At 35.8% G+C, this 23015-nt stretch overlaps 1 protein-coding gene across 2 annotated transcripts in view; it reads right to left on the minus strand.

The window, feature by feature from the left end:
- Nucleotides 1–23015, minus strand: part of BACH2 (BTB domain and CNC homolog 2) — a 164671-nt gene that overhangs the window by 68706 nt on the left and 72950 nt on the right. The window contains exons 3-4 of one of the 2 annotated variants that reach the window (XM_072408647.1): nucleotides 19264–19381; nucleotides 15777–15936 (exon numbers count right to left, since the gene is read on the minus strand). In XM_072408647.1, the coding sequence (XP_072264748.1) occupies nucleotides 15777–15809 (33 nt within the window). In that variant the 5' untranslated portion in view covers nucleotides 15810–15936; nucleotides 19264–19381. The remainder of the gene's footprint in view (nucleotides 1–15776; nucleotides 15937–19263; nucleotides 19382–23015) is intronic. The other variant, XM_072408646.1, reaches the window with a different exon arrangement.

Genomic DNA, 23015 nt, shown 5'->3' on the forward strand with positions numbered 1-23015 from the left:
AAAAAGGGAAATCTACTATAAGACCAAATGGACTAACATTCATCCTAAAAGAAACGTGTTTAAATGAATTCTTGCCAAAAGCAAGGATATGCACAGAGTTTGTTTTTAACATTTTGCTATTTAAGGTTATTTATTATATAAAGGTTACTTACATAGGCTTCATTATGTAAGAAGAAAATCCCTGTACAGGAGTGAATAAATATGCCAAGATTATTTTGCCAATAGATTCTACACAATTAAAATGCACTCCATGTTGTTAACAGTACTAAAAGTAGCCACATCAGACAAAAAATAAGATTAAAGAAAATAATAAGAAACTACCAAAATAAAGAAACACTTGATTCCTGCTGATCCCCATAAAACACTGGTAAGGTAAGCCTGCTGAGAAATGTATTTTATCTGGGATTCACTGAAGTGTAAGATACTAGCCATAAAAATCCCAGCTCTACATTTCCAAGTGATACATGTGTTCTGCTGTCTGATTACAGATGAATTAGAACACCAAACAAGCTCAAAGAGGCTAAAATTATGCTACCTTTGATGTGTGCACAACAACCTTAATAAAGTGATCATTACAGCACACACAATGACATTTACTGATTTTCAGGCTGAGCCTTTATATTGACAGGCCGATTTAAAGTATTAGGGTTTCATTTTGCCCATTTGTTGAAATTATAGTAAGAAAATAGTAAAAAAGTAAGAAGATAAAAAGTATGAAGTAACAGTACACAAAGAGGAAGAGACATGTGGAAACACAGGACAAAAAAGTACTGTGGGGACTTTTTAGCATACAGAATTGCGTCTGAATATAGGTAGTAAATAAAAGGAGAGGCAAGAGCAGAGAGATGGCCTTATCAGTTTGTACTGCTTCTTTACGGTCTATTATTGGCCTGGAAATGGGAAGGTGGCCTGCACTGTTTACCTGCATCAGAGAAAAATCAGATCACCATGCAAACTGTATAGTAGGTTTGTGTAAATAACAGAACAGAATTATTATTATTAATATTATTATTATTATTATTATTAATAAAAAACAATATTTATATAGCGCTAACATATTACACAGTGCTATACATTAAATAGGGGTTGCAAATGACAGACAGGTAAAGACAGTGACACAGGAGGAGAAGACCCTGCTTAGAAAAGCTTATAATCTAAGAGAATGGACATAAATACAATCTTTGGCAGATAAGACAGCTTTCATATCTGTATTTCAACTTTTTATAGTTTGCCTAGAGATAAGTTTAAATTACTTTACACCTAATATAACAACTTAAAAGAAAACTTTACTGTAACTCATTTTTGTGTTCAAGCTTTTAATGGTTGCAAAGATCTGTGGTCAAAAAAATGTCTAAAATCGAGTCGATGATCAGTGGTCAGAAAAATCCTTGTAGGAGTGGATAACAAACCCAACTCTGGATACAAGGTCATTTCATAACCATATTCTTTTTTTTTCTTTTTTCTACTCTTACCACCTGTAAAGCAGATAACTAGAGTGCAAATTCCCACCTCCACTATCACTGCTAAACATGTGTTATACACAGCACAGCAGCAGAACCTGACAGTTTTTTAAAAAGTAAAATTTGCATTTGTTTCTCTTTGATTTAAAATGAATCCCACAGCATTTGCCTTGCAGAGAATGCCTCACTGGATAAAATAATTTATAAAAACATTGAAAGTCTTTGGGAGGAAGAGCTAACAAGTACTTGCTTATTGCCCTATGAATTTAGTGTATGGATGCCAAGAAAAGAATACTAATTCTCCCTAAAATAACCCTCAACAGACAGCCTAGCTGCATTAGTATTGCTAGCAAGTTCACATCATGCTGCATTAATACACTTGATATTTCTGCAGTGCTGTGAAAAGAAGACTATTTAAACTTGCTTTATACTCGTGAAAACTTTTACAGCTGTCAAATTGTATTTTGGGGAAAAATTGATAAAAAAAAATTAATGAAATACACTTTTGAAATATGATGTGCATGTCTCGTTATATGTTTTGATTAATGGAGTCTACTAGTTTTAATTTATAAAAGGTTTCATCAGAAAATAATAGGGTTACACAAACAGCAATTGTATTGTGTAGACTGCATAAAGCTTACAGTTATCCTATAATTAACCCCCAGCCACATTCCAAAATCCTATATTGACCTCATGCCACATATTAGCTAGTGGTCTGGGAGCTACATATTCATTGTTACAGGGTTTCCCGAAATATATTTCCTACATTTGCAAGAAATCTCCATTCATTCTGTTGGAAAAACTGTTTAATATTATGTCCCAGCACAGCCCAATTATAGGAATAAATAGAAAGTTTCCTACAAATTGCATAAAAACCTAGCAGGTGAACATACAACTTGAAACTCTTCCCCACTCTAATTCATGCCAAATCCTGACAGCAAAATGTCTGTGTATATACCTTCTTCAAAGGGCCTCAAACAATATAAGTCCACTTTGTGTACACAAATGTTTTTGCAACCCCATATATTAAAAGCAGTATATGCACATAACAGCAACCCGAGCTGTGGAGGTGACCTAGCAGGCCCACTCATCCTAACACTAAAAACTACAGGGGGCAGATATAAGCCCAGTAACCCTGCACAATGAGAAAACAGAAATGACTGGTTTATTTTACAGGAAACACATAATAGATTAATACAAACATTTGGAAGAAATGTACAGATCATAGAAAGTAAGAACAGACATGACTTTAGTGCATTTAGTCAATATTTGATTAATGTATTTTCTGACTACTTGCCATTGATGACTCCCCCCCCCCCCCTAAAATTAGAAATTGTCTAGATGTCATGCCAACCTTGTTGCTCAAATATTTGAATCACAGAATGGAGATAAAAACTGCTGAATTCTCTGTGACTTTCCTGACCTACATTCTGTTTTCAGGGAGGTAACTCAAACAGCTCAGAAAAATACTACTACTTTATCATTGTACCTACACTGTAGAAAAAATGTAACACTGCTCACGCTTGAAATCTCTCTTGTTGTATCTTACCTTAAAAAACTACATTAAAACGAACCTAGTTTTAAGATAATCTACTAACTTCAAAAATAACTTTTAATAGCGAATAGTGAAAGAGAGAAAATAGAGGGAGGAGAAAATATAATTACAGTGGTTACTTCTATCCTTTTATCAGTGTTAAATAATGTACTAAACTTCCAATAACATTCATTACCAAACTGCAGTACATGCTGTGCTAAGGAAACCTTTCTTTCAAATGCAGAAATATGCAGTCATGTCAGAAGCACAACTAGACAAAGAGCTCTTGCCTTTGGTCCTATCAGACAAAAGCAAATGTCTTGGAAAAGCTTCATGCAGGTGTGATTCTTCAAAAACTTTTAACACATAAGGTAAACTGAATTGTATTACACTACTGATGGTGTAAATGGATTACACAAAAATAAATGTCTTATGACCCTCCAAAATCGAATGCTTCTTGGTGCCCCATACATACTTCTTTACTAATGAATATGGGGCAAAAGCTAAACATGAGCAGGCAGCAGGGGCGCCTCAACGTGTATGTAGTGTAGCAAGCAAGACCTAACAAATGTTTCTGCAGAACAGCGAAATGAAAACATTAGTGGCCAAACAGTGTACTGCAGTCCTTGTATTGTAAATGTGATCCGAAATTCATGCCGGGAAACTGAAGGACCCGGATTATCGATGGCCGGATTTTCGATTGTCATATACCTGTATATATTTAGCAGTATGTGATCAGTATGTCTAGAAAAAGGCAATGCATTTTATTTAAAGCTATACCTAAAAATCAAACTTTACAAATCCAGCTACACAAAATATAAGGGAATTGGTTTTTGGGATCTAAAAATGTAAACTCTATTTGAAAAAGAAAAAAGGAATCTGGGATTTTTATTCTTAAAGGACAAAAATGATGTATTTTGGATGCTGTCTTTGTTCACTACCATAGGTGAGATCATCAGTACCTTATGATCACTAAATGCATACAACTAACCATGTTTAAAATAAAATATCATTACAATCTTAGTCAATACAGAAAAATGTATTAATACATTGAAGATTAAAGATAAAAATGTTTAAATATGGGGATTCATTGCATCTAGAAGCTTGGGCTGGAATAGGAAAAAGGCAGCTGAAATTCCTGCATGAGTTGCCATGAAGATTCAAGACAAGCTCAACAACATTCTTCTGCTACTTGGCATCTTCTCCTCTCACCACCTACAGGGACTGCCATTTCTAGTCACCTAGAACAGATCTATAAATATCTGAAATAATTTGATGGACTTGTCAATGTGTTATGCTAGCCACAGACTTGAGTCTTTTCTTGGCAATTCTAATGCTTTAAATCAGCTTTCAAGTACAGAGTGCAACCAGCTGATTCAATCATACTTACAGAGACCCTATGAACCGGCCATATGAACTTAATTGACCTTGATATTCTAAATTCCTTACAAATTATTATTTTCAGTCAATAGAAACATGCATGTAAATTAAACCATGAGTCACAGTTTTCTGTGGTTAAAGCAGATTGAAAGTTTTAAACCTACTAAGCAAATTAAAAAGTACAGGGTCAGTATTTAGATGCGCACTTAGCTACAATCTACAGCCTAACAAATATAACAACAGGGACAAACCCTGTGCAGCTTTATAGCTGCACTTTAAGATTATTACTTTTTACTATAGCAAATTTCCACCCAGTCTTACAACTAATGAATTAAGCTCCAAATCTTAGGATTCTAAAAGGTGCACACTCTTGTGCCTCAAATACAGTTTGATACATGTAATCTCTTAGTGGTAGTGGGGATCAGTTAAGAGGCTAAGTATGGACCTAAAAGATAAAGCCTAAAGTTGTCCTTGAGTAAATCAAGGAAAATGTACAGATCAGCTTCATTATAGAGTAGAAGATCATTGTAGTCAGGCCTGTGTTTGGACATCATACTGTTGTTATTATTATTATTATACAGTATTTATATAGCACCATCATATTACGCAGCGCTGTACAAAGTCCATAATCATGTCACTAACTGTCCCTCAAAGGAGCTCACAATCTAATGTCCCTACCATAGTCATATGTCATTAATGTAGTCTAAGGTCAACTTAGGGGGAAACCAATTAATCTAACTGTATGTTTTTTTGGGATGTGGGAGGAAACCGAAGTACCCGGAGGAAACCCACGCAGACACGGGGAGAACCTGCAGACTCCATGCAGATAGTGTCCTGGCTGGGATTCGAACCTAGGACCTAGCTCTGCAAAGGCCGGAGTGCTAACCCCTGAGCCACCGTGCTGTTCTAGACACACCTACATGATGATGCCATTTTGCGCAGTATCCACCCCTTGCATCATACAATCCACCGCAATATGATGTCTGCTTTATACTTTTAAACTCTGCACACCAAACAATAACAGAAAACAGGGAGGCTTTTCTGTTTTGTATCCAGCAAGTCATTTGACTCCTCTTCACTGTGTATCAATTTAATTTAAAGCAATGACTGCAACCATTACGGACACAAGTCTTTCTGGATACTGTCAATACACATTGCTGATCCAGGCCTGAGTGAGTGTGTAAATTTTTCCCAACCCTTTTGCCAATGTATATTTTCATAATTACAAATACATGCCCACAGTGACTATCCAATTACTTTAGGAAAACATTACCTGGGTATTATTAAAGTAGAATAGTGTCTCCTCCCATTAGTTGTTTCCCCAATCAGTTAGCAGCAAAAGAAAACAGCCCTATTAACAGGTAGTGCAAAAAATACATTTTATTACTTTATCATTGTACCTACACTGTAGAAAAAATGTAACACTGCTCACGTTTGAAATCTTTAAAAAGATTAGCAAAAAGAAGAACATGTTTAGTACATAGCAGTAGTCAAACATGTTCCTTCAGATGTTACTATACAGATAAACAGAGGCTAAGCTGCAATGGAAGGAAGTGTCCAAACCACAGAGCTCCATCTTAAGATGACAGATAAAAGTAAATTTTGTACTAGTCATGCTTTTACTTTCATTGTTCTGTTTACAAACGGAAACTAAACACCTGCCTTAAACTAAATCAGGGACATTGATTTTTAAAGCCAGCAAGTAATTAAATCCCCTTATGTTCATCTGACTGCTATTAGTTATTCTCACAGAACCACAAGGCTTTCCAATGGCTATCCAGCAGCCCTTTGTGACTGTGATAAAAATGTTTAAAAAAAGTTAAAAAAAATACATACCTAATTTGAGCTTGTAAAATGCATATCATTGGTATAAATGTATAATTTTGTTTAATTCACTTGTAAAGCATAATTTAAGCACAGACGATGACAGTGATGATATTTATTGCATGTCTTCACTTTTGATTGTAAATTGCTGGGTCTTTGTCAATTTCTGTGAACTGCACTAAAAGCATAAAACAACTTTAGTTTTCTTTTGTAAACCACTAACACCTATGTCTTCAAATAACGAAGACGAACAAAGGTAGACATGTTTAAAGTCCAGCTTGTGGGACATTCATTATTCTTTTTCTTCATCCTACTTGGAACAGTGTTCTTTGTGTGCCCTAAACTAAAATATAAAATGGTATGAGCCTGCCCAGAACTACAGGATATCTCCCCATGTGTAAAGGAGATTAGGAAGATATACTTGTAGTCCAAATCAGGGCAGCCATGGGTGACAATGCTGCTCCTAGACAGATACAGTACAGTGATTTTATCCTAAGACAGGAAGTGTGTCACTATCAGGACCAACAGGTGAAAAGAAAAGCAGCAACACCAGCTAAAGACTAGCAGACTACAATACATTAGATTATAGGTAGTTTTGAATGTAGACAGTTTTTCTTTTTCAACATGTGTTAAAGATAGCCCAAATCTGAGCAACTAGATATACAGCATGAAGGATTACTACACGTATGCCCTCTAATCTAGCAGACTACAATACATTAGAATATAGGTAGTTTTGAATGTAGACAGTTTTTTTTCCAACATGTGTTAAAGATAGCCCAAATCTGAGCAACTAGATATACAGTATGAAGGATTACTACACGTATGCCCTCTAATCTAGCAGACTACAATACATTAGAATATAGGTAGTTTTGAATGTAGACAGTTTTTTTTTCCAACATGTGTTAAAGATAGCCCAAATCTGAGCAACTAGATATACAGTATGAAGGATTACTACACGTATGCCCTCTAATTTATATAGTGAATAAATACCAATGTGCACAGGTCCAACTCTTTTAAATGAATTGTATACAATTTTAAAGATACTGTGTGTGCATGTTTGTTTCATTTCAGTTTACATAGCCCATACAACAGTTTGTGGGATCCGCTCTAAAGAATTATACATGATAATATATGTTCATATTCAATGCCTCATTAAATGTTAAATAGAGCATTTTTATATAAATGGAAACAGGATGGCAAATGACATCTTGGCAGGGATTCCTACTACATTCACTGAACGGGTGAGGAGAGAGATGAAATTACACCAGGGATATCAGCACTGGGATGACAGAAGAAAATGATAGTCAATAGTTTCTTTTGCAATGTCACTCGTTTCTTGGAAGGTGTGATTGACAGCTCCATCTGCTAGATTTAGTATGTGTTTACGTCATCTTTTTCTGTCTCTCTCTACCATACATAGACCTAGAAACATACTTCTGCAGGGTTGCAACACCCTGACACTTTCATAAATATCAACTTTTGAGTTGCACTTTACCATTCTAACACCCACTGTCTTCTAACAATCTACTGTTTCAATGTGCTTTTTTTTAAGTTTTACAAATTGTTTTGTGCAATATGAACAAAAACATTATGATACATGAGGCAGTAGTTAAGATAATGAGCATCAGTATGCAGGGGTCAGAATTCCCACCTTCATAAAGGGGAGAGTAAATGTATCAGGATGAGCAACACAGAAAAAAGCAAAAAGTAGTTAATATAAAAGCAATATGTTTTCTTTTACCATTCTACTAATTTGTACTTGCCTATAAGGATTTTAAAGTAGGTCTAGACTACCTCTATCCTTAAAGTGGTACTAAACCTTCTCAACTTCAGGAAACTCAGAGCTTCTGATAGGAAAATTACATATAGATATTGATTTATAAGATGAGAGTATAACAGGTAAAAAAAAATAAAGTTGTGGGTTCACAAAAACTTTGGGTCTACCTAAGGTAAACCTAAAATATTAGGTAGAATGGACAGAATTGAAGTAATTGAGAGAGTACAAGGACTACCAAGAGACTACAGGGAGCGCTTAATGACATTTTTAACATAAGGGAACCCTTGAAATAACTTCCAGGTCCTCCCTTTATTAATTTCTATATCCACAGCTCACACTACATTAGTGGGGTGGGAAGAATGACATCTATATTGCTAGCTAGTAGGAAGGCTGCCCTTACAGTTTCCCAAGAAGATCGCTGGTATCTGTTAAACTGACCTGAAAGTCCTGAAAAGCAACCCCCAGATGACCCTGGTTGAAAAACACTACCATAGACTGTGATAGGTTATTATTGATTAAAGTGTGCAGAAAAGGCCTATGGATCGGATCTTCGTTTTCTAAAACTGGTTTTCTTTAGAACCAGCTCAACAATCCATACTACACAAATTGAAATAGGATATTTAAAGCTGAAATGGCATTGAAGTTGTATGCTACAATGGAAAAAGAAAATCACAAGGCAATGCAAACCAGCAGTGGGCTGTGAAGAGTACACATCTGCACAACTTCCTTTAAATTGCTTTTGGAACAATGACTACTGATTTAACATTTGTGAAACAAACAGAAATGGTATTGCTGGTCATACTCAATTTATTTTACTTTTATCCTGATCACACTATTTTATGGTGTAGAGGCTGTGAATTAGTCATACCAGCTTTACAGAATGTTATGAAAAAAAATTACAAATGTTAGAAAAACAGTTTGAAAAATTTCCATCTATGTGACATATGTCTGATACATAACATGCTTATGCACATCAAACTCACAAGTTAGTTTATAATAACTTAAAACACAAACAGTTTTATTGAATAAAATGTCCTACATGGAGTCAGTAAACTCACATTAAGAATTGCTAGTTCTCACAAAAGACCTTATGAGAACCTTAAAATGTAATTTACGAACACTAACATATTTTATCAAACTTGCTTTCTGTGAGTAGGCAGATTTACTAAGAAATACTTAACAGCTGCTCGTGTTGGTAACAAGGTCACTAGTTGGCTAACCTCACCTTAGCGCAGCGTAAATAACTTGCTGCAAAGAACTAGCCGTGTGTGCCATTTTCAGACTATTAGAAGCTTGTTAAGATGGCTTTAGTGTTATGATTTTGTTTTTGATTTTTTTTTTTACTTTAAGGGTTTTTAGTAATACCTCACAGATAGCACATACCTACATAAAATATTAAGGTATCATGTACAGTAATACATTTGAAATTTGTTGGTTTCTGATAAAGTGTTACAACTGCTGCAGATATTATGTAACCAGTGTTCAGTATCAGTAGTAACAAAAGCATCAACCAATTTAAACAATTATGGAAATACGGTCAAAACCAAGATAAAGCAAGAGAAAATACACTTGAAGAATTGTTTGGAGGGATGTTGAGGACAGCAATAAACAAGGACATCCTATCATCAAATCACTTTCAAATTAGTTATATTGTTAATAAAGTAGAGCTGTAAGTATTGCAAAATGACCCTGATAATTTCCATTACTATAACTGATAAAAAAAAATTATTCCCCATTATTTAAGCCTGTACATATATTGTAGTGATTTTTACAGACCTTACCCTGTTCTGTTAGGTACCTTTTACTGTAAGATTATGAAAGATAGCAAGATTATTCCAAAATGGTATTTACAGTGACTCATACTTAAGAAAGATGTATGCAAATAAAATATGTAATATAAAAAACAACATAAGATGGAAAAATGTTTCACTGCATTAATATGGGTCTTTGGAAAAATTTTGGGGCATGACTATTAAGCAGAGTTATGTGTCATAAAATATAAATGGATAAAATTCTTAGCTTGCTCTGACTCATTCCATCCTGTAGGCTAACTAAAGTTACAAGCTGTTTGGCATTTAGGTCTAGGGCAGAGAGAGATTTGTAAGATAAAACCACTACTTGTTCGAACTGATCACAAGGAGCTTTATTTTCAGTTAAACAGCCTAATAAACAAGAAGCCCTCAATCTTCCCACTGTAGGTATTTTTCAATTGCACTGCTGTTATCTAGTTTTTAAAAGTAAAATTATGCTCAGGCCAACAAACGCAAACAAACAAATCACTCCTGCTGGTAAAAAAAAAAGTGTTCGCAAACATACATGCAAATCTCACCATTATCCAGAAGCTATCCAGGCTCTTTGATGGAAATGGTGGTGGCCACAAGACCAGTATGATGACTATTATAATGACTATAATAATTGGATAAATATATAGACTTTACCAGATGTCTACATTTTTTTTCTGAAAGTTATCCATTATCCAAAAGCTTTTAAAGTTGTTTTTTGATGTAAGTGAAAAGTAACAATAATAAAAACCAGTACAGTACAATGACTATTGTTAACTGGTGTTGTCACGTGTGTGTGCACAACTACCAATGGTACAACAGTGCATTAATAATTACAAGACAACAATGCATCAATTCATACATTTTAACACTTCCTTACGCTATCCCTAACTAAAAAATAACTAAATAATTTTTAGGCTTTGCAAACTTTATGTAACAGCCAGCATATATTATCATGAACCAACCTTCTTTGGATTTCCCCAACCTGTAGTGACCTGTCTCTCCACATGAATATCTTCCTCAAAGTTTGGGATTTGAAAAAATGAAATTTTCTAGATTTTAAAGAAAACACTTTCAGCATATTTTCTCCCACTTGTTGTCTCAGTTCCTGTGAATAAATTTAACCAAACTGAACACTTTGTTGGTTTCTGATGTACATTTTCCACTGTCGCCTCCTCAGTGAAACTGTACCTGCCCCCTCACATCTGTCTGCTATCTTTCCATATACTTTATATTGTACCTGATGTTTTTATTTTTGTATTTTCCATCAACTTACGTTTTATCACCAATCCAGTTAGCCCAAACTTCTTTGTCATCCTGTAATATGATAATGCAATCAGCTATTGTTGTATAAGGGCTTTAAAGTAGACCTTTCATTAAAGTGCCTTGCTTACACACTGATTTCCCTACAACTCCTGCAAACAACCAATTTTTAGATTATAAAAATAAAAGAGAAAAATGGCCATGTGTTGGTGGCACATAGGTGAGGATCTTCCTTCTGGGAAGATTTCTGTGGAGAAGCTGAAATGTAGACGATTGTGTCTTCTCCTGAGATTTTGTCTGATGAATGAAACAAGAATCAACCAGAAGGGCTAAAGGTGAGTACACACTTCCAATTTTTATCGCTCAAAATGAACGACGAACGAACGACGAACGATCGATTGGGCAAAAATCGTTCGTAAAAAAAGTAACCAACGACGCCGACGAACGTAGATATCGTGCAGGATCGTTCGTCGTTCGTTTTCCAACGATAATAATTGGAAGTGTGTACGTAGCTTAATACTTCACTTACATTGGTGCAGAAGATGGGCATCATTGTAACAGTGGGAAAATTGGGAAAAGGGCCCAGGTACTGGAAAGTCCACCTAAGTGCAGCCCCAGATATTACTTAAGAGCCACACATAACACAAAGTATAACTACATAAAGCTGTCAGACTGCAGACTTGCAACATGTAATGGTTAAATACTACATACATACTGCAAGAGACATGCTATAGGAGTTGTTGGAAGAATGGGGACATTTTTTTAGACACAATTATAGACTACATTACATAGGAGCTAAAGACCACTGCTTTATGGTTCAAATAAATTATTCCATATTTCTGCTACCTACAGCTCATTTAAAAACAGAGTAAGTAAATGATGGATGAACAGCAGAGAAAAAGTAATATAATGGGAAACAAAGAAACTAAACCATTTAACTACTAAAATTCTTGAATTCCTTAAATTTCTTGAATTGTGAGGTATGATATGATGCCTTAAAATTGCCGAAGCTTCCTTAATGTTTGCAGTTATATACATTATGGGACGTGGCATCATTTTATGTTGGAAATTTGATTTTTTTTTTTTTTCTATTTATTACAAAAAAATTTGTCTGTAAATGAAATAGATTACTAACAAAAAAAATAGTAAAAAGTTTATATCTGAATGGTGTAAAAAAAAAAAGTAAAAAAGTAATAAAAAATATGTATGTAAAAGAACACTAAAACAATGATGGTGAATGTTAAATGGCTGGATATATGTTGCCCAAGATGAACTATAATAACCATCTTAGGTGAAAATTTAACATGTACAGTGTCCAGCACTCACTGCTGATGACTATTTTTTTGCTAATAACCAATGTTGGAGGATGAAATGGAGTGCCAAAGCCTTCAGCTCGTTTCCCACTCTTAGGTCTCACTGGGCAGTGGGCCACAGCTGTAGAAGCATGCCCAGAGTATCTAAAGTAAGCAAAAGAAAAAAAAAGGGTGCCCTACATCAATGGTTGGCAAACTTTCCGACCTCATGGACCACTAAATCCTCAGAATCCCGACGACGCATGGACAGGAAGCCGTGTGTCACTCAAAGGGGAAGAAACAGACCTGCACTAGTTTCCCCTCAGGATGTTTAGCAAGCAGGTCTGGACCTGTGATGGAGAGTGGACGTGTTGTGTTCATTCAGTGGACAGAGCTGTGCACCACCAACATTTTGGGCCACTGCTCTACATTACCAAAACCCCATAAATAGCTATCCCTCACCACTCTGAACTTTTAATCTCCTAAAACGATGCCTTAACCCTTAAAATCCTTTATGATATCTAACTTTACACTTTTTTTAAATTACATTTAAAATCTGGTATATGTTCTATTGACACACTTGCAATACGTTTTGCATTCCTGTCCATCCAGTTCTGAGATATATTCAGCCCTAATAGACAGAAGAATCAGGCTAATGACCTAAAATATTCTCTAAGCAATGAAGCCTTGTTATCTTCCGAGCCTGTGATTGGTCACTGAAGACACGGCAGAAACACAGCATGAGTTATTCCTCTGTTTAAGACCCTGGTCTCACCTGGCTGATCAAGACTGGTGAAAAGAACATACTAAGTACTTTAGAATAAAGGTGAGTGTTGCAGAAAAAGTGTTATTTTTTCCTAAATTGAGTATAGCCACACACATCATGAAGGCAACTTAGAGAGATTTTAAGTTAGCATTTAGGCAATGGTTTAAATAACGATCAAAGTGTCGTAAAAATAGGTAGGTGATGGTTGGTCATCAAAGAACACTGTCCAGAGACACATTCATGACTAAAGCTGGGTACACACGTGCAATATTTGTCGTTGGAATGAAACTCTTATGATCCTTTTCAACGACTAAGGACTGCACGATGTATGAACGAGTGCTGTTCATACAGCACCATTCTGATCTATGGAGAGAGGAGGGGGAGAAGGACGGAGCAGCACCCTGCTGCACACTCTCTCCCTTCACTTCCATTAGGATCGTTCATCATCCATCGTCCGTGGATCCGCCAGGACGGTCGTTCGGACGACGGGCGCTGTACACATGCCAGATTCTCAGCAGATATCGGCCCTGGGCCGATTATCAGATGAGAAGCATTGGACGTGCGTACACAGCTTAAAGCTAAAGAGATGTTCCAGGTCACAGTTCAGATTTGATTTCTTTGCAGACAAGTTGCCCAGCTCTCTGTTCAGTGCAATGAAGAGATAGGGGAGTAGTAGAAACGGTAGACTACCCATTGCAGGAACAACAATAACATTTACAGACTCACAATAAGAGATGATAACAAGCAATCATTTTGTGAAAGCACTCATCGTTCCTTGAGTATCAAATATAAAAACAAAAATGTATGATGCACCTGTCTAAAAGAAAGGGAAAAATAAAGGCTCTATCGATGGTATCAATGGGGACATGGAGATGAACAAAAACTGCCTTTAATTGCTATTAGAAGATTTTCAAATATGAATTTTTTATTTCATCTATAGTTACACTTGAACTCATATATGGCCTGAGAATTGCAGAAAATACTCTGGGTCACTTAGTTTGAATGAATTAAACAAAGGATCTTTGAATAGCTGGATCGTTTTTGTGATGATTACCATTTATAAAAATAATAAGACAATAGTGCTTGTAATGGTGGAACCAAATGTTGCACTGGTTACAAAAAAAAAAAATGAAAGTCTACAAAGGATAAGGATAACAATGAAAATCTGTGGTCTGCCTTAAGTAGGCTTCAAAACTCTCACTTCCTGCCAATATTCAGAAACTTCATTTACATTTCTCCATCTGAGTCACAGAGTAATCTGTAAAGCCAACAATGACTAATAAAAGCTCCAATGATTGAAACATCAAGCTTTCAATGAGTCAGAATTCATTTACTTGTGATGAAAGGTGGCTTACATGCAAAGGTACTCTGATGGTGTGCTACTTGTGCACAGATGTAGACAGGACAGACCGTTTGCGGTTTTAAGTGGCTCCACAGACAGCTCCAAAAAAAAAAAACAAAAAAAAAAAAAAGCAGTTCACACTGTACTGTACCGAACCAAATCCTTTCAACCGCTTGTGTCAAAAAGAAACCAGCTTTTGTGTAAAATCGGATGCTCTATCGAGAAAAAAATACGCTAAAGATAATATTCCTAAAATTACGAAACCGAAATCGGCTAAACCGCTACTATAGAGTGTGCATCTAAATGATTTCAAAGATCGTTTGTTGATATTTATCTATATCAAAATAAGTTAATTAAAAAACAAAAAGTTTAAAATCATGTAATAAAAGGCTGGTTACTGGTGCCTTTGTATTTGTGCTTAAACTATGTAATACAATATTCTTAAAGCTGAATTTACAGAAAAAAAAAATACTTTTTTGTGATACCAATTCTATTGGATACATACATTAATCAGCCAAAACTATATGCCTATTATTTTGTAGGTTTCGCTTGTGCCAACAAAACAGTGTTGACCTGATGAGGCACGGTTTCAACAGGACCTCACAAAGTATCCTGTGGTATCTGACACCAAGACATTGGAAGATCCTTTAAGTTACACCACCTCTGCCAAGCCAGCCTTTTTTTCTTTTTTTTCTAAATAATGCATCCTGCTGCCATCTCTTTCACAGGTAATCCAAATGCACCCAGCCATAGACAATATAAAAAATGTAAATAGATCACCTTTTTGCTGCTCTGTGGTCCCATTCTGATGGTGACACAACCATTGTAGACATTCTACATTAGCAGTGGAAAATGGTCAGCAAGGTGCTATGCATAGTGTGTTCGGATACTTTTCTCTAATGGTCAGCATTGGGTTTGGGCAACAGTTTGTGCTACTTTTATCGTTATATACTAGGACTTGTTAGCCTTCCCCCAAGATGCAAATCCCACATTGTCCTACCACTGTTGGAAGATACTAACAACCAGGGACATCCTACAAAATCTGGCACTTTGGAGATAGTCAGACTCAGCTTTCAAGCTAATAAATTTAGAAATTAAAGCATTTAATAGGATGGAATTATTAAAGAGCTGGTAATCAATTTTATTTGATTGTGTGGTATTATTGCTCTTAGTACTGACTTCTACTTTAAACATGGTGTCCTCTACTAACCATGAGGCTCAACAATATCTGGAATCTTCTAATGGTTAACAAATATTGAATGCAATCAGAGCAAGGAAATTGGTTAACATAATAATTATAACTGTTTACTTACAAAAATTCAGGTGTGAATAAACTTAACACAAATTAACAGATTACCTTTAAATGATGCCTCTCTCTATTAATATACATTTTCTAAAAATCACAGAGTAGTTATTCATGTGACAGTCTGTCTTCATTCTGATTAACACTTTGGAAAGTCATTGTGGGCTTATGGAAGACTCCGTTTTGACGTTCAGATCCAACACTCTTGCAACATCTGTAAGACAAGAAAATATATTTGTAGCACGTGATTAGTTTAAAGAAAACCCAAGAGTCAGGAGCATATATTTATCTTTAGTGAGCTCTAAAAACATTTCATCACAGAGCACAGCAAAAGTGATCGTGGACAGTTTTCTAACCAACCTGATGTCATTTGACACAGGACATCTGCACCTCATATTCATGGAGTGCCACAGATGTGCATTAAGGAAGTGAAAAGCAGACAGTACAGCCCACATATAAAATTAGTAAATAAACCTGCACCCATGACTGTGTATTTACAAAGCAGATAAGTTCATCCGAGTTATAGTAAGTCAAAATAAGATAATTTATTTCAAATGCCAAAGACTCAATATTGGAACTAGAAAGGGTGTCAGAAAAGAAATGTCTGGTATTAAGAATTGCACAAAGGTTCTGCACCTTGCTGTGTATCAGTACATTCCAGATTGTGTTCATTATATATATAATATAATAATAATATAATATAATTTTTCTGCCATGCTATGTAACAGATAGCATTGGTATTGGGCATCACGGTGGCTCAGAGGCAAGTGCTCTGACCTTTGCAGTGCTAGGTCCCAGGTTGGAATGTCGGCCAGGACACTATCTACATGGAGTTTGCAGGTTCTCCCTGTGTTTGCGTGGGTTTTCGCTGGGTACTCCGGTTTTCTCCCACATCCCACAAACATGCAGTTAGGGTAACAGGCTTCCCCCCAAAATTGACCTTGGATTGTATTAAAGACAAATGACAGAGGTATGGACATAAGATTGGGAGTCCCTTTGTGGGACAGCTAGTGACATGGCTATAGACTTTGTACAGGACTGCATAATATGATGGTTCTATATAAAGACTGTGTAAAAATAATATTAATATTCCTAATATTCTCCTCTTTTAAAAAATCTAATAAAGTTATGCAAAAAATAACAAAAAGATTTTCACAAAGCAGCTGGGCAACTGATTTATTTTACCAAGGGGGGCATTTTCTAGTATGTTTGTAAAAAAAAAAATAATACTTACCAAGCACACTTTCAGACAATAGAAAAGATCTCTTACTATCTCTAAGGCTCCACTTGACCGTCATCTGTATCTGCAGGTGCTGCTTTTTTCCTAGGTTCTTCAATGTGACTAAATGCCTGAAGACATCTCTGCCTACTCATTACAGATACATGGGTATAATGTGTTGAGAAATCACAGGTGTTCAGCAACACAGAACGATGACTCATTTAGTAACATAATGAATAGCTAATACCCAGCATAGGATTCTTGTTTTCTGTTTGTAGAGTACAAGATCATGTTGTTGACTTCCCTTTTGGAAAGTTAAAATAATTTACATGGTTCTATTTTAAACAATGTTTTATATATTTAAATATTTCCACGTTTACCATGGTGGTTAAAACTACAATGTATTTGTTTTTTTTTTCAAATATATTCATGCAACAGGCAAAAAACTTCTTTTTATTACTGTAGATAATCTGTAAGGGTGGGGGAATCTGAAGACTAAACTCATCCACCATGATGCTTCTCTGGTGGGAAAACATGAGCTGTAATCTACAGTAAATGCATACATTAAAGCCTAAAAGGGGTGATTTTCTTGTTAGTCATGCAGATAAAGACAGTAACTTACATCATTTTTTTCAAAAAAAATTCTTATTCTTAAGCATAGTAATACAAAGCAACAATCAGTAGTTTTTTTACCTGTTTGCACTATACTATACAGTGTTTAGCAGAACCCTGGGGGTTCCTAGAGCAATAAGCAATTTGTGCCTCTCAGGTCAGTTTACCCAAGAGCAGCCAAAGAGCCTTTGGCTAGCAGTAAGTTGTAAAACGTGTTTTCTAATTGTTATTTTTTGCTAAATTATCACTTATTGATACCCAGTGATTGTGAAAAATGTATTTTGTCCCCACTGTCTTCTGTAAATGCTAACCATAGGTTTACACCTGTAGTGGTGTTGACAGATATGAAGTATAAATAAGGGCACAACATGCCAGCAGTCCCAGGCTGACATACCTTGATTGACAGTTGATTATCCATCAGAAATAATTTTTTACTAAAAATTTTATTTGTAAGTCCAATGTCAGCTAACAGATTTTAATCAGTTACAACAACAGATAAAGAGAGAAGGGCTTGAGGAAATAAAGGCACTACAAAGCACCAAAGAATATAACATACCATTTCCTATATTACTGAAGTAAAACAGTGTAAAGTCAGCCTTTAACAATGCCAACCCAGACATGAAAATTACAGTTGTTTCCGTCTTTAAAAAGACAGAGAAAAAACATAAAAAAATTAAAGGAAGCCAAGTTGCACTTTTGCCTACTGATAACTTTTCAACTCGACGCCATATCACAGCCATCTATTGCTTTTAAAACCTATTGCTAATGCTCTTCATCTAAACAGAGGCAATCACCGAAATTTCTCAGTTTATTGTGGACAGAACATTTCAAGGAGAAGGACAACATATTCAATACATTTTTCCAAACAAATGTGTTGTTCTAAATTAGGTTTGATAATCTAAGTTTATATTTTTGAGCTTTAATATAAGAAAAAAAAATAAACATGTTATGTCAAACTAGTCATTAGTCAGGTAAAGTAAAATACCGTATTTTCCGGCGTATAAGACGACCCCCCACTCTAACCAATCAGTCGGGGGTCGTGTTATACGCCCAGTATTGTACTGTTCCTTCTGCCTGTCAGATCTCGCTATTGTGCGAGAACTGAGAGGCAGAAGGAACAGTACAGTACTAGTTCTAAGGAATGAATGGGCGCGTTCTTTCTTAATGAATGGGCGTGTTCTAGTGAAGAGCCAAACCAGGCTCTCCACTGGAGAGTCAATCCAGGCTCACGTTCTCCTGTGCAGCTTGCACAGGAGGACTCGCAGGGACTCGACTCGCAGGGACGCCGGACGTGAATCAAGCTGCAGGCATATAAGACGACCCCCGACTTTGGCACAGATTTTTCGGGGTTAAAAAGTCGTCTTATATGCCCGAAAATACGGTAGTTGAAACAAAGTGAAAAAGTTGTGCTGCACTTTAGGCAACAGCAGCCCTTCAGATTCTACATTGCACTTAAAGTACTGTACACGGCATGAAGATTTTCATAAAGCAACAATTTATGTAGTCTTAAAAATCCTCAACACTGTTCATGATTTCCTGAAATCCTAGAATTTATAAATACACACACACACATACAAACATAAATATACACACACACACACCTGGATGCTATACATAAATATTATTACCAGTGTCTCCTGAATTCTAAATAAATTATTCTCCAAACCTAAAAAACAGACAGGTGTACATATTATTTATAAGCTTTGCTACCTGCAGATACATCATCGATGCCAAATGATCCAGATGATGGTCATACTGGGAAACAATTACATTGGAGGACATTCTGTAACCTCTATAGAAATCTCCTGGGCAACCGATCTTAAGTAGACTAAAAAAAAAAAAAGAGGCAAAACAAAATATTCTGTGAATAAACATGTACCCTTGGCCAAAAGGATTATGTGAAAATGTATGCTACAATTGTTATGCAGAGTGATCCTGCCTGAGAGATCTTTTGATCTACAGAAGTCGCATGTCAACAGCCATCCAAAGTCTGCCTATAAATATAATAGAGGCTTGCTAGTAAATATGGTCATTTCCATCTCACTGCTACTTGTGCAGAAAGGGTCAAACATATAACACTCTCATTCACTGGCTGGATAATAAGACTCACTGCAGTGCATAGACATTACACAGCATCAAAGAAGTTACTGTACACCTCTGAGCATGTATGACTGCCCCACTGGGAATCGAGTTAACAATAAGCTCCCACAGCTGCAATGACAAACAGCCTAGGGGAGACATCATTGCCTTTAGCTTATTATTTATTGCCAAATTACCCAGTTGCTTTCATATATGTAGATTAATTCATTTTAAACAGCATTGAGCTCTGAAATAAAGAGTAACTACATTATCTTTAACCCTAAAATGAACATCTAAATATTCAATTATAAAGTCTGTTATGTTGACATTTAATTGAGTTAATCAAGTAGCTTCCACCTAACAATCTTGCTATTAAGTATTACTTTCATTCTGCGCCTTTTAAGCTCTCAGTGGAGTAGTAGATGACAGCAGGTCTGTACGCTCAACACCCAAAGTAAAAGATTTCCCTGAGTGCCACACCACACACTGTTTTGTTTGCTTCTTTCCCTTAGTGGCACCACAAGCTGAAAACTTAATTAATCAGATCCTGTAGTGAAGGCATGTGGTATCAACGCAATGATCCCCAGCATTTCCAAGAAGAATTACAAAATACTAGCGCTTATGCTTCTGAAACAATTAAAGATTAGTTAATAGCATTTTTCATTCAAAAAGTCACTTTTCATATATGCGGTCATTATAAACTTGTACAGTGAGTGTATTAAGTCAAAAGGTTGATTTATTAAATTTAGTCTGCTTGTTTACCAAAATGAAGTACCACCTTGCAAGCTATCAACAAGTAAATGTGGTAAAAAAAAATCACTTTGCAAAGAATTCTTCTAACATGCAAGCAACTGTAGAAAAAAATGATTTTTATTGGCACATGATTAGACAGGTAAAGTCAGAGCTTTAACTCATTCACTCAAGTTACCTAAAAAACCTCTTGCAAAAATCCTTAGGTGAAATGCCCATGTTTCTTCAAGTGGCTTACCTTTCAATTCCTCCATAACATACTCTTTACCAAGGGCTAGAACAAGTCTGAACTTTTTGGGAAGAACAACTAATATGTAGGGGCAGGTTTAAAAAAGTAAGTGCATTCATTTTAGGCCTAGTTTACAAAAACAGTTTCATTTTAAAATAGAGCATTTAAAAGTCTATGATACTTCTACTCATCTAAATATGGCAAAACATACTAGAGCATTTCATGGCACTGCAGAGAGAACATAGGCGATGAGATAGATAGATAGATAGATAGATAGATAGATAGATAGATAGATAGATAGATAGATAGATAAAACCTAACTGTGTGATCTTTAAAGGCCAAATGCAATTTTGGCACTGAATAAAAAAAGTGATCGTTGATTGTCAAAATACTTCCTGGCTGCAGTGCCTAAACGGGGAAAATTGTAAAAATATACTATCCTTTAAGATCGTAACAAGTATTGAAAGTGGGGTTTAAAGGGGAAGAGTGTCTCTTTATCCTGCCAATACATAGTAACATACTAACATTCTAACAGTCAATATGATGTATTAATAATCAGCAGCCACATGGCTTTAAATTACAGCCAGTTAAACTCATCACCAACATAAAGTAAATAAGCAAAGGTGTAGTAGATTTCCAATAGAATAACGTGAATGAAATTTCTGAGTTCATTTATCATGAGCTCATGAAAATCACATTTCATAAACGTAATCTGCAGTATTAGAATAGCACACCTTAAATGACGGCAAATAGAGATTTCATCAGCTATGAATTCATTTGTGGCAATTACCACTTTTAGATCATTTCATGCAGTAAATCTGTCGTACCCTCATTTCTAATGTAATCATTATGTTAGAAATCACCTTGCAGTGATTTTATGCATTTCCTTAATACCTATGTCAGAGAACACCATTAATCTTTTGCTGTGCAATATAAAGTTGTGGTTAAGGGGAAAAGGGTGACTTTTGCCACTAAAGTGAAGTACGCAAGACAAGTCTATCACTGCCTGGACATGATACTGCCTGGACATGATACTTGAACACTGAGGGTCACTAAACACTGAAGAGATCTAGGTCATATCATTCATCACCTCTCTGATCTTTTTACATTTAAAAATTCACTCATTCCAGGGCACAGAAAAAGTCAACACAGTAATCCAAAAAGCAAACATGCCACATCCTTATGAAATCTGAGCACACCACTGCAGAACAAAGCAGCCCTTTCCCTACACATTCAAGCTCAGAAATGCGTAGTAAAAGATAAACACGGACATGCACTGTAATCCTACTGGAATCAGTGTATATTTTATTTTCAACCATTAACATAGGATTATGTAGCTCAGTGGCCTGCACTTTTGCCTTTGCAGCGCTAGGTCGCAGGTTCTAATCTCAAGCAGGGCACTAACTGCAAGGAGTTTGTATGTTCTACCAGTGTTTGGGCGAGTTTCTTCTGGGCACATCAGTTTCCTCCCACATCTCAAAAACATGCAGTTAGGTTAATTGGTTTCTCTCAAAAATTTACTTTAGACTGTGTTAATGTCATATGACTATGGCAGACACATTAGATTGCAAGCCCCTTTGAGGGACAGCTTGTGATACGTCAGTGAACTTTGTAAAGCGTTGTGTAATATGTTGGCGCTATATAAATACTAGTTGATAAAATTATAATCTGTGAGAATTCAAACAAATAGCGGGTATAGAAGAAGAAAATACCCGACAGCAAAAAAACATAATAAAAACACAAAGCTAACAAGAACAGAAAATTAATAATACCTAATGTTAAATGTTTCAAAGTATTCAGTCTTGGAAAATGCAATATTAATTCTAATTAATAGAATGGGTAATGAATGGTGCTGAAATTGTGCAAATCTATTTTGGACAAATCTGTCTGGAAAATTTGCCTTATAAATGCAGTAAATCTTATTTCTGTCGAAAACATCTCTATTGTTAGGGCCCATAAAAGACCCTTGGCACATCCAAGCAAAAGTATGAAGGTTGGATTTGGTAATCATGATGCATTGGAGGTTGCAGCTTATTGGGGATGACACAGATTGCTCAAGGCTATTCGTGTATTAGTGACTAGGACCATCTCTGAGAATGCAGATTATTCATTCGTTCAAGGCTGACCACATCACTAACGATACAACCAATAATTAGGGGCTAGGGATAGGACAGAAACTTTAAAAATACTGGCAATGAGCCAAACAATTTACCTGCCCCTAATGGGTTAGTAAATATGCTGTACCAATGCACATTTCTGCCTTCTTTTCAGTGGCCAGGCTGGCAAAATACCATTTTAAAGGGAAAATGATCATTAGAAGGGCATTAACCCCTAAATGTGTAAATTTTACTGTGAATGAATTTTGAGTTTCTGCACCTAACAATATGTTAATGTTTACTAACAC

Source organism: Pyxicephalus adspersus, chromosome 4 (genome assembly GCF_032062135.1).
Source record: "Pyxicephalus adspersus chromosome 4, UCB_Pads_2.0, whole genome shotgun sequence".
Taxonomy (NCBI): domain Eukaryota; kingdom Metazoa; phylum Chordata; class Amphibia; order Anura; family Pyxicephalidae; genus Pyxicephalus; species Pyxicephalus adspersus.